The 12,144-nt window shown below is 41.0% G+C and overlaps 4 protein-coding genes across 8 annotated transcripts in view; 3 read left to right on the forward strand and 1 right to left on the reverse strand.

Moving 5' to 3' along the window:
- Window positions 1-12,144, reverse strand: part of LOC105214022 (protein king tubby) — a 119,030-nt gene that overhangs the window by 13,397 nt on the left and 93,489 nt on the right. The gene's annotated exons all lie outside the window — the stretch shown is intronic.
- LOC105214021 (glycerophosphocholine phosphodiesterase GPCPD1) lies at window positions 610-3,300 on the forward strand. Its single transcript, XM_011187180.3, has one exon. It carries the CDS (start codon window positions 1,187-1,189, stop codon window positions 3,209-3,211), a length of 2,025 nt encoding a protein of 674 aa, XP_011185482.2. The 5' UTR covers window positions 610-1,186; the 3' UTR covers window positions 3,212-3,300.
- LOC114804203 (putative glycerophosphocholine phosphodiesterase GPCPD1 homolog 2) lies at window positions 4,051-6,215 on the forward strand. The gene has a single exon (XM_029041494.2). The coding sequence runs from the start codon at window positions 4,221-4,223 to the stop codon at window positions 6,078-6,080; it is 1,860 nt and encodes a 619-aa protein (XP_028897327.2). The 5' UTR covers window positions 4,051-4,220; the 3' UTR covers window positions 6,081-6,215.
- On the forward strand, window positions 7,734-9,902 carry LOC105214020 (putative glycerophosphocholine phosphodiesterase GPCPD1 homolog 2). The gene has a single exon (XM_011187179.3). The coding sequence runs from the start codon at window positions 7,739-7,741 to the stop codon at window positions 9,758-9,760; it is 2,022 nt and encodes a 673-aa protein (XP_011185481.3). The 5' UTR covers window positions 7,734-7,738; the 3' UTR covers window positions 9,761-9,902.

The following is a 12,144-nucleotide window of genomic DNA, read 5'->3' on the forward strand; positions in this document are numbered from 1 at the left end:
AACGTTGAGTGCCAAAAAGAACAATTGTAGCGATTTAAGTGAGATCCTCTGCAGTAGTGGAAATCTACCCCTTTGACCAAACCTAACCTTAACACTCATTTCCCAAAATCTCATGCCTAACACCTTCTTGAAACTAGTTCCCTTTTAGTGGCGAACCAAAGATCCAAACCCGTTACCCGATGATTATGGACCGAATGTTATTCAATAACGGAATACGGAAAAATATTAATATGACATAATTTTTGTACCGCAAACTCTCTTTAACACAACTGTACAACAGTCGCATTCGAATTTGGGGTTTGCAGGTTATCGCATAAGCTTCCGCCCCAGGTTGTTGTACAATTGACATTGAATTTTGAATTTTAGCATTGGTTGGATATGCGCAACAAAGGTCATTGAGTCGGAAAAAGGGGACGCAAGGCCAGAAAGCATGATTATTTGTACTAATTTGTGTGAAATGTATAGTCTTGGTGGTCGAAACTTCGACGCTCGATGGCGCAGTGGAGCGCACAGCGAAATTATTCACTTAGTTATAGTACGCTGATAAGCGCTGCACTATTGTTGCTGTACGTAGGTGACAAGATAGTTTGTTGTATGTGAGAAGCGACGCGATCAACGTTCAGTGTATTTTTAGACGCGCAACGAGCACAACGGACTCGTCGCGAAAACGTAACGAGCGCAAAGCTTAGAAATATTGCAATAAATATTATTAATAATAAAAATAATAACAATACAATAATATTATCAAAAAGGCAGCGCTGATGTGAAAAAATATTTGCGAGCCTGCGAAGTAAAAAAAACACGAGTTTGTCGTAAACTTTTATTAACGATTTTATAAAGATACCGTTTTCTGCTACCAAAATAGCTCATAAATCATAATCGAAAGTAATACCGAGTAAACAAAAACTTTCCGCAAAGTCCAACGAATGTGATAACTAATTTTTGTAGCTACGATAAGCGTAAACGCTCAGGTGAAAACTTGAAAATTTACAACTCAAAGAAATGAATAAATTTGTAGTGAGCGCGTAGGTTGGGCGCGATTAAGTGAACAGAAGGCATAGTGAGCGCGACACAATCGCTAGTGCAAAACGCTGCGTCAAGGATAACAACGAAGCGCCGTGCTTAACATTAACGAAGACAGTAAAGACATTTAATTAAAGTGAACTAGTTTTCGTAGCGCGCTACGATGTTTTCACTAACCAAATTATGCGCGCTCTGCGCTGTGCTAAGCATTTTCGCGGCATTACCGCGCGCCGCGCAATGTGATTCCTCCTACTACGAGAAATATTACACCGCGCGTCGTTTCATACCGCTCAAGCGCAACTCGCTGATACCGTATAACTTTAGTGTTTCGCTTGACGAACAACCGATTGCCAGCTATGAGCTTGTCGCTATGGTCGGCGATGTCAAACAACTGGGCGCTTGGCGCGCCGATAAGGCGATCTTGCTGAATCGCACGGAGGATCATCGCGTATGGACGGCCAGCGTAGCACTGCCGGTGAATACAACCGTCAATTATCGCTACTTCATTGCCACCATAGACAATGCGACGCGCGTACTGCAGGTGCGTCGCTGGGAATCGCATATCCACGCGCGCAGCTTTCAAGTGGGCACAGTGTCAGGCAATCGCAGCGATATTTGCGGTTGGATTGATCCACAACAACGTGAACTGCAACGCGGTTGGCTGAATGCGGGCAACATTGTACAATTCAAGCTGTTTCGCAATCCCTTGCAGGTGAACGAGTCCAGTGTGGGTAATGAGGAGTTGCGTTTCAAGCTGCAGCCGGTTGAACCGTGTCGGTTGTCCGCCATATTACCTTCAGCGAAGGCGCACACGGAGTATGTGCGTATGGTGTACGGTGACAGTTACTTGCGCACACAACCAGAGTTTGGTGTGCCCTACAAGCCCAATGATATACTGATATTTCAATCGACAGTAGCGCAGCTGGATGAGGTGGCCTATCTGTTGAAGCTGTATGCCACACAGAGTGACAATGAGCTCGTGCGTTTGATCGGCTATGCGTATATATATCCACAGCAGTTGCAAGGCACAGAAGGTCGTTTTAGCATCAATCTTTTATCGCCGGTGTGGCTGAATGCTATCGGCAGTTTGGAGATACAGTACTTGGTGATCAAACCCTTGCCGAACTCTACTGTAGACTTCCACACCACGTTTGTGGATTATTGGCGCAGCAATTGGACGGCATTGGATGTGGGACATCGTGGTTTGGGTAAAAGTTTGAAGCAGGCCACTAATGCACCAGCCATAATTGAGAATACTGTGGCGTCTATGAAAGCCTCCGCGGAGTTGGGCGCCGATTTGGTCGAATTCGATGTGATGTTAACCAGTGATTTGGTGGCAGTGATCTACCACGACTACTACATCTATGTCTGCATGGATCCTAAGACGCCCACCAGCAAAGCTGATCTCACACAAGTACTAATCAAGGATATCACCTATGAACAATTGAAGAATTTGAAAACCTATCAGGTGGTGGGCAATAAGATTATCGAGTATCCGGCTCACAATAATGTAGAGCAAGAGGATCAACGACTCTTCCCGCTGTTCGAAGATTTCCTCACCAAAGTGAACAAGTCGGTGGGTTTCGACATTGAAATCAAGTGGCCGCAACTGAGATTGGATGGCGCGCTCGAGAGCGTACAAACCATCGATAAGAATACCTATGTGGATCGCATATTGGATGTAATGTTGAGTCACGGCTGTGGTCGCTTGAGCTTCTTCACCAGCTTCGATGCCGACATTTGTACGCTGCTGCGTTACAAACAGAACATATATCCGGTCATGTTTCTCTCATCAACCACACTTGGCGGTTATGCGGATCCACGCGCGGATTCACTTTACGACACCATTAATAATGCGCAAGCTTTCGACTTGGCTGGAATTGTGCCGAATGCGGTGCATATAAAGAACAACCCCAAATGGATTGAGTTAGCTGCGAAGCAGGGTAAAAAGGTCTTCCTTTGGGGTGATGTGCTCAAGAATGCCGATTCGATTGAGTGGTTCAAGGCGCAAGGTCCGACTGGTGTAATTTACGATCGTTTGGACTTGTGGTTGCCTGCGAATAAGCAAAACGCTTTCGAGTTGGAAGATGATTTGCCCGATTTCTTCCGATTGCAGTGTTCGCCGAACCAACCCAAACCTGTGAACTCAACAATCGAGAGTATACTTAGTAATGTAAATTTGTTGTAGATGTTGTCTAGTGTTAGTTTGTTTGTAAGCTTTTTGTTGTACAACAAGTAAAACTTGTGTTGAATGTTCCTTTACTTCTTGTGTGAAAATCTTTTGTGTTTTATTTTGAGTTTACGAAGAAAAATATAAGAAATGTAAGTGTTTAAGTTCAGCTTTTTGGTAAAAGCTAGTTCTACACGGTAAGAAACTTCGGTAATCCAACGGTAACTGCTTCTAAAACGTTAGCTGTATATTCGAACCTCTATATTGGCTTCATCTTTCGAGAATTTTCTACCAAGAGCTCCAAAGGATTAGTGGAAGAGATTTAAACCTCTTTTGTCTTTTACTTTAAAACTCTGTCGTGGATTTTATGAACTCGATGTTAAGCCACCAAAACAGAACAATAATTTGTGTTATCTTTAAAATTCTTAATAAAATTATGTACTACGATCAATATTCTTAACTTACCGAGTAGCTACAGTTTTGTGGTGAATTATTTGTTTTTCACTTATCCCCAGAATAACAGTTTAACAGGAAACTAAGAGTAATCGGATAATATAATGGTGAGAGAGAATCATAATATCGTGATCGCTGGATGATTTCTTTACAATATCAGGGTATTGATACTAAGAGTATGAGTTCAATGGGCTTGCGGTGAAGGATCTAGTCTCTAGTCGATGGATGATTCCTTAGCAATCTCAGAGGTATCATACTAGGAATACGAGTTCAACGGGATTGAGGAGCGGCATCTAGACTCAAGTCACTGGATACTTACTAATATAACTACTACTCAAGTGAATTAATCCCATCAGCGCCTTAAACTCCCTTACATAACTTTTCCCATAACTTTATTTATTGTGAGCATTACTGAAAGTCTACAAATGTCAACCTATGCGTGTGATATTTAAAAAAATTATAAAAATATTTACATAAAAATTTCGTAAGAAAATAAAAAAAATTAACTAAAAATTCTAACTTTCCCAACCTCAACAGCGGGTACTCGCTTATCCGAAGCTCTTCGGAAAAGAAAATGTCGGAAAGTTCAATTGGACAATTGCAACTAACCGTCGAAATGGCTGGCGCACGAATCGCCGAACATGAACTGGTCGGAGTGATAGGCAATAAGAAAACGCTTGGCAGCTGGGCTGTACAGGAAGCGCCGCTACTGGAACGCAGCCCCGGCGACTATAATGTGTGGACCACGACCGTAACAGTACCGTTAAATAAATGTATACGCTATCGCTACTTCATCGGTGTGTTGGATAAGAAGACTCAAGTCGTACAATTGCGTCGTTGGGAAGTTGGTGAACGTGCACGCGAGTTACGCTTAACCGAAGCGAGCGTACAAACCTCGGATCGTTTCGGTTTCATAACAGCGGGTAGACCGAAATTGCGACGTGCGTGGCTCAATGTCGGTAACATCGTGTTGTTTAAATTGTTCGGTGATGCGTTGCAGTGTAGTGCGAAGAATCAGCTTGTTGAGGCGGGTGAAGTGATGCAGTTGAAAATAGAACCGTTAGATGCGGTGAACTTACAATCGATCGCAACATCAGCACGCGCACAAATACTCTACACCACATTACAATATGGCTATAGTAAATTGAAGGATCAACCAGATTTCGGCATAGAATACAAAGCAGAAGCGCTGATCTATCACATATATATGTTGAATCGGAAGAATGTTGGTTTTTTGTTAAAATTATTTGCATTCAATGGCGCCACCGATTGTGTGCGGCTTCTGGCGCAGAGTTATTTGCCACCCGAAGCGCTTGAGGAAAGCGAAGGCGTATTGGATGTAACGTTGCTTACGCCGAACTCCGCCGAGGAGCTGGCTAAAGTGGTATTACAATATTTGATCATAAATCCCACACCGAATTGGCAAGTTAAGTTGAACACCACATTCACACAGTATTGGCCCGACCAATGGAAGGGTGTGTTAGTTGGTCACCGTGGCATGGGACGCAGTTTTGTGGAGCATAATGCGGCGTTAACACCACTAGAGAACACAATCAGCTCCATGAAGCGCGCATTTGAGGTCGGCGCCGATATGGTGGAGTTCGATGTGATGTTGACCAAAGATTTAGTGCCGATAATATATCATGATTTCTATGTAAAGATAAGTGCGAACTCGTCCGCAATACCCAGCAGTTCGGATGATCTTGTCGCAGTGCCAGTGATCTGTCTGACTTACGATAAATTGCAGAGCCTGCAAACCTACAAAGTGGTGCGTGATAATTTGATTGAGTGTCCCGCACCGGAAACGGTAGACGACCCAGATGAACGACTCTTCCCGACGCTGCAAGAGTTCTTCGAGAAAACTAATACAATGCTCGGTTTCAATATCGAGGTGAAGTGGCCGCAAGAACAGTACGTGGGCGGTATGCAGTGTCCACAGCATATGGACAAGAATAAGTACATGGATGTCATACTCAATGTAGTTAAGCGTTATAGTTGGGGACGCATCTGCATGTTCTCGTCCTTTGATGCCGACACATGTGTTATGTTGCGTTATAAGCAAAATGTCTATCCGGTTTTGTTTTTGCTCGAGTCGGAACCGTTGCAATTTAGCGATCCACGAACGCATTGCGTGCAACCGGGTATTAATACAGCACAGGCATTCGATCTCAATGGCATTGCGACCGATTCTCGTCTGCTGCAGAGACATGAGAATGCATTTGCGATGGCCGAACGTCAAAATAAGTGGATCATTTTGTGGGGTAATCAACTGGCCGACTGTGCAACAATAGAGGGGTTTCGTACAAAAGGTGTTTACGCTATGATTTGTGATCGTCTTGATTTGTTGGTGGCCTGCAATAAGCGTAGTATTTTTGCTACGGATGAAGAGTTGAAGAAACTCTTTGAATTACAGCGTAGCTGTGGTTGCCGTTGAACATGTTTACGTATTTTTTGCTTTATTATTTTTTATTTTTGTAAATTTCAACATACAGTCGGAGTACCTACTACAACAAAAATATGCAATGAATAAATCAAAAATAGAAAATAAGCTAGAAATGGCAATAGAAAAGGTCGTTGATGCTCTGCAAGCGCTGGTCAGTCATTAGCACTGTCTCACTTGCGCAGTCGCCAGATCGTTCTGGCCTAAGGTGAATCGGAAGTGGTCTACGGAGCTCTTCATTCTTAGCAAAGTTCATCTCTCCTTAGTCGTAGCTCTTCTAACTGACTATTGTCACATTGGGATCCACGCTGTTAGGTTAAAAATCTTAGCGGATGTTAGCAGTAGAAGTTGCCTGGAGGAGGATGCGGTGGAATCATCTCATCATTTTCTTCTGAAATGACCGCATTTGCGAGATCTAGACAAAGATTCATCCGATCTCAATCATAACAACCGCGCGGCCTAGCGGATGTAGAAGCTGCAAATTTGTAATAGGCTCAGAGCGTTTTGTCGAATGTCTTGGCTTCATAAAGGATGGTCTCTCGTAGTCTACGTATATTTTCTTCAGGGGAACAGCCATACAAAATAATCTACCCTAGGCTTTATAAGCTGCCATAATAAAGAGCTTAATTATAAAGTCTTAAAACGAATGAGGATGGAAAAAAGCTCTCTTCGAGCAGTCGTATCTCAGATGCTATGGGGGTAGGAGCAAGGGAAGCTATTGGGGGAAGCGGTCAGCTTGATAACCTTACATTTTGCTTTGGGTTACATTTTATTAATCGTCATATATAAGACGAAGTGTTCTAAGACACTCTATTTAGATTGCCTAATCTGTATTTGAGTCCGAAGCAGATAAAAGCATCCTATCTAAATCGCTTTTAGTGCTCAAGATTTTTTTAATTTTTTTAATTATACTCTCGCAACAAAAGTTGCTAATAGAGTATTATAGTTTTGTTCACATAACGGTTGTTTGTAAGTCATAAAACTAAACGAGTTAGATATAGGGTTATATATATCAAAACGAGTCAAAATCCGAATGTCTGTCTGTCCGTCCGTCCAACGGATAACTTGAGTAAAAATTGAGATATCTTGATGAAACTTGGAACACACGTTCCTTGGGACCGTGAGAGGGTTGCTTTCGAAAATGGTCAAAATCGGACCACTGCCACGCCCGCAAAATGGCGAAAACCGAAAACACATCGAAAACACAAATCGGTTATTTGTATATATCTCGCAAACCAATAAAGCTATATAAACCAAACTTTCTGCAGTCAGTTCTCTTACGTACCCCACCACATGGTGTGTGGAATTAGTTGAAATCGGATAATAACCACGCCCACCTCCCATACAAAGGTTAGGTTGAAAATTACTAAAAGTGAGTTAACTCAGTAACGAAAAACGCCAGAAACACTAAATTTCACATAAGAAATGGCAGATGGAAGCTGCACTCAGATTTTTTTGAAATGGAAAATGTGCGTGGCATCGCCCACTTATGGGTCAAAAACCATATCCATTATTAACTACTAATTGACAATAGACTAAATCTAGTTATAATTAATAGTTAATTGTTCAATTTGTTTCATATACAGACTCCGTAATTTTTTTATGAATACTGGCCTTATCGCACTCAAATCAATACAAAGAATACAAAGCATATGTGCACCCTAACAAATAAGACAACCATTATGTCAAAAAATTTTCATTACAAAATAAAATTTTATAAAAATTACATAAATTGTAAGAATAAATGTTTAAATTTCTGTGTATCTGTTAATAATAGTAAACGTAACAGTTTGGTTAATTTAAAAGATTTTCAAAGTGGTAAGACCATGACGGAAGACATAGCGATAGTGCACTTTAAAGTGAATTTGACGGGCACACGCATTGCACCCTACGAAGTAGTCGGCGTGATGGGCAATCAAGAGGCGCTCGGCGAGTGGAATGTACAATTGGCGCCGCGTTTAAAACGCTCCGCGAATGACTATAGCGAGTGGACGGCCGTTGTGGAGCTTTCGCTGCATAAATTCCTGCGTTATCGTTACTTCATCGCCGCGGTGGACAAAGCCACACAGATTGTGCAGGCACGCCGCTGGGAGATACAAGAGCGTGCGCGCGAAGTCAAACTGATGTCTAAGAAAGTAGAATGTGTTGATCGGTTCGGTTGTATTTGTCCGAATAAATTGAAAGTGCGCAAAGCTTGGCTCAACACCGGACACGTAGTGCTCTTCAAGTTGTTCTTCAATGCCTTGGATTTTAAAGAGAATTTACCGATCGTGCCGGAAGAGGAAATACGACTCAAGCTCGAGCCTGTTAATCCGGAACTAATGCTACCCATATTACCGTCGGCGCGTGCATATGCGCAATACTCGAATATGCTATATGGTGGTAGTCAAATGAAGGAACAACCCGACTTGGGTGTCGTCTACAATAATAATACGTTGATGTTTCAAGTGCTGATGGTGGACAAAGCGATGGTCGGCTATTTGCTAAAGTTGAATTTATCCAACGAATCAACGGGTTGCGTACAGTTTCTGGGACAAATGTATATACCACCCGATGCCTTGGACACCAGCGAGGGCATATTGACAGTTAGTTTTGCCAGTATCACTAATGGCATGGAAGTTGCGCGTTTGAAAATGAAGTATTTAGTTATAAATGCCATGCCGGATTGGCAGGTGAAGTTGAACACCACATTCCTGCAGTATTGGCCACGTCGTTGGAAGGGTCTTGATATAGGACATCGTGGCAGCGGACGTAGTTTCATTGCCGACAATCCAGCGCCCATATTTGAGAATACGTTGAACTCAATGCAGTCGGCTTACAAGGCTGGCGCTGATATGGTCGAGTTCGATGTGATGCTAACTAGAGATTTGGTGCCCATCATCAATCATGACTTCGAGCTGATGATTTGTTTAAATGCCGGTAAACCGCTTACCAAATCAAATCTATGCATGAAATCCGTCAAAGATTTCACTTACGACGAACTGCAGCATTTGATTACTTATCGGGTTATAAACGAACGCATCGTAGAATATCCAGCGCCGTGTAGTGTTAGCAATCCGGATGAGCGACTTTTCCCCACCTTGAAGGAGTTCTTCACCAACACAAATCGTTTTCTCGGCTGCAATATGGAAATTAAATGGCCGCAAGCTTATTATGCCGGCGGTATTGAGAGCATACAGACAATCGATAAGAATCAATATGTGGATGCTATATTGAGTGTGGTGAAGGACGTCAGTTGGGGTCGTCTGTGCTGCTTTAGCTCCTTCGATGCGGACATTTGTATTATGTTGCGTTTCAAACAAAATATTTATCCCGTCTTCTTTACGGTTTCGCACAAAGTGCCGGAGTTCTTGGATCCACGCACGCACTGTCTGCATCCGGCGGTGAATACGGCGCAGGCGTTTGACTTAAATGGCATAGCGCCGGCTGCGAGCATCTTTGAAAGTCATCCAGACGCTGTGACCCTGGCCAATCGTCAGAAGAAGTGGGTTCTGTTGTGGGGTGAGAAGCTGTGTGATCGCAAAGCCGTCGCTTGGTACAAGAAACAGGGTGTGCATGGCTTGATCTACGATCGCATTGATACGATTGTGCCCGCCGATAAGCGAAATATGTTTGAGAAGGATGGTCGCTTGCAGAAACTTTTCAAATTACAGCTGAGCTGCGGTTGTCGTTGAAAATTTGTATGTGAAATATTTTATTCAATCTTTATTTGTTGTAATATGGGTTTTGAAAATTTGTTAGTGGATTAAGTAATAGGTTAGAAATTTATTAAATAATAAAAAGTAGGCGTGAATTCCTTTTAAAGAAAATATTTCTTTTTTGTTCGACAATAAAAAAGTCCGCAAGAAAACTTGAAAGACAGTGCAAGGTTTCGTGGAGCTTCGATAATATTCGGAAAGTCGATCTCGAGCTGCAAAATGCCACTGCTAAAGATTCTTGAAATTCTTTATTATCCAGACTCTGAACACAATTTTCGAAGGTTTTCAAGCATAAATAAATTTCACATTCGATACTTGTGCGAAGTTCATCAATCGTCGCTGGTTTGTAGGCATAGACCATAGATCTGACCTAGCTCCAAAGGAAATAGTCTAACGGCGTCAAACGGCGATGGAGGCAGCCAATTGACTGGGTCATTTCGTGAGATAACATGTTCATCAAACTTGGTTTTCAATAAATCAATTGTTACATTCGCTGAGTGGCTTGTGAAAGTACCTGTCTAGACGTACCGGTCTTGATCTACACGGAAGATATTTAGCTTATTGACAAAGCCATTCAGCCAGAAATGAGTCTCATCTCTATGCAAGACGTAGCGCTCTTAAAGTTGATGCAACTGACTCAGAATTTCGGTAGTAAATTTTAATAATTTCGACTAGTGTTGTGTCGTATATCTTTTCATGATCGCCTCTTTTGAAAAAAAAAAACCGTTAGTATCTATAAAATGTTCGGACTATCCAAAAAGCTACCTAGCACCACTGCTCTTTCGAACATACAAATACACTTATATTTCAATAGCTTTTCGTGTTAATTAACGTGGAAGGTGATGTCAGTTTGTACAACTTTAGGAAGCATAAAAGCAATGAAGCAAGTCAAGTTATTTTATGCTCAAACGAATAAACAGTTTTAGAGCTACTTAAGTGTAAGTAGAAGTGCTGCAATGCAAGTGATTGTGACGTAGATTTTTTATGTCTTTACTAAGCTGCTACTAAAAGGTAAACTATTCATTAGTGTCACACATATTTTACAAGTAAGAAACCAATGTGGAAGCCAGAAGAATGGAGACTGGAAGATAGGTATAGGTAAATCTCAGGAAATGGAATCATTTTCAGTGATCCGAATAAATTGCTCCTTTCTTTTAAAATTTATTTAGAAATCAAATTAATAAATGAAAATAATTCCAACCGGAAATGAGAGTTTGTAGATATACCTTGAAGTCATGAATATTATATATAAATGCTACAAAAAACTGTGCATTGTTTCTGACGGCATTGCTGAAATGTAGGAATGTTGCTTGATTGCAAAAAAGGTGACGCAATTTTTTGTCTTTTATGCAGAAACAATATTCGCAGAAATTTAAACAAACCCCTAAACATAAAAAATGCAAATATTTATATGCATACTCAAATATGTAAACGCTGCCGAAAGCGTTGCAAACTGTGAAACTTTTTTTAGATGCAAAATGTGCAACTCACAGCGCTTGAAGGCCTTTTAATAAAATAAAAGCCAATAATAGAATGAATGAAAACTAAAATATTTCTCTAATTAAACGATATTTTATTGCATGACAGAAAATTATAATTTAAATTCGCAGCAATTTAAATTTACAACTAGTTTTTATATCCGGCTAAAAAAGTTCTTGCAAAATGAAGCTATTTAGAGCTTCAAAAAAATTTATATTTCTGTGAATATTTTAGTTTCGTAAAATCATTTTTTTCATCAAAGAATTTTCTTTAGGTCTAACCCATATTGAATAACTCCAGCGTAGTCCATAACTGCATGAAGGCATTGAGCAATCTGAAAGGTAAAGTACAATTAGACTTAGTCTGGGTTCCCGGCCATAGGAACATCTTCGGTAACGAAAGGGCAGACGTGTTGGCAAAAGCAGGAGCCGTTCTAGACGAATCCGAAGCTGAGCCAATACTATGCCCTCTAGGAACGATCAGAAGAGAGCTCAACATTCAATTGGAACAATTAGCAGAGAACAGATGGAAGAATACAACAAAATATAAAATAGCTAAACAGACATGGCTCTTTTCTTTATAAGTTGTTAAGAAGTAAAATGCTCTTGACAAATAAAATATCTTGCTGTGGATAGTTGTGAAAGTGAATTTTTTGCAATGGATATATTTTACTTTTGTCGTTATTTCTATACAAAGAGAAAAATTATGAACATGATGATGGCTCGCGTTATTGAGCCGTTTTAATATTAAGAAGTTTAGTTTTCCCTTTTTTATAATGAAGATAGTGAGGGTAACTTTGACGAAATTGTTTTCTATGTATGGTAGTCCCCAAGGAACTTTTCTGAAGCTAAACATAAGAACGAACTAAATCAAAATTGCAT

This window comes from Zeugodacus cucurbitae, chromosome 6 (genome assembly GCF_028554725.1).
Source record: "Zeugodacus cucurbitae isolate PBARC_wt_2022May chromosome 6, idZeuCucr1.2, whole genome shotgun sequence".
Classification (NCBI taxonomy): domain Eukaryota; kingdom Metazoa; phylum Arthropoda; class Insecta; order Diptera; family Tephritidae; genus Zeugodacus; species Zeugodacus cucurbitae.

Bases quoted from the DNA above. Each gene is read 5' to 3' on its own strand.
- LOC105214021 (XM_011187180.3), top strand. From the start codon at position 1,187: ATGTTTTCACTAACCAAATTATGCGCGCTCTGCGCTGTGCTAAGCATT.
- LOC114804203 (XM_029041494.2), top strand. From the start codon at position 4,221: ATGTCGGAAAGTTCAATTGGACAATTGCAACTAACCGTCGAAATGGCT.
- LOC105214020 (XM_011187179.3), top strand. From the start codon at position 7,739: ATGTGCACCCTAACAAATAAGACAACCATTATGTCAAAAAATTTTCAT.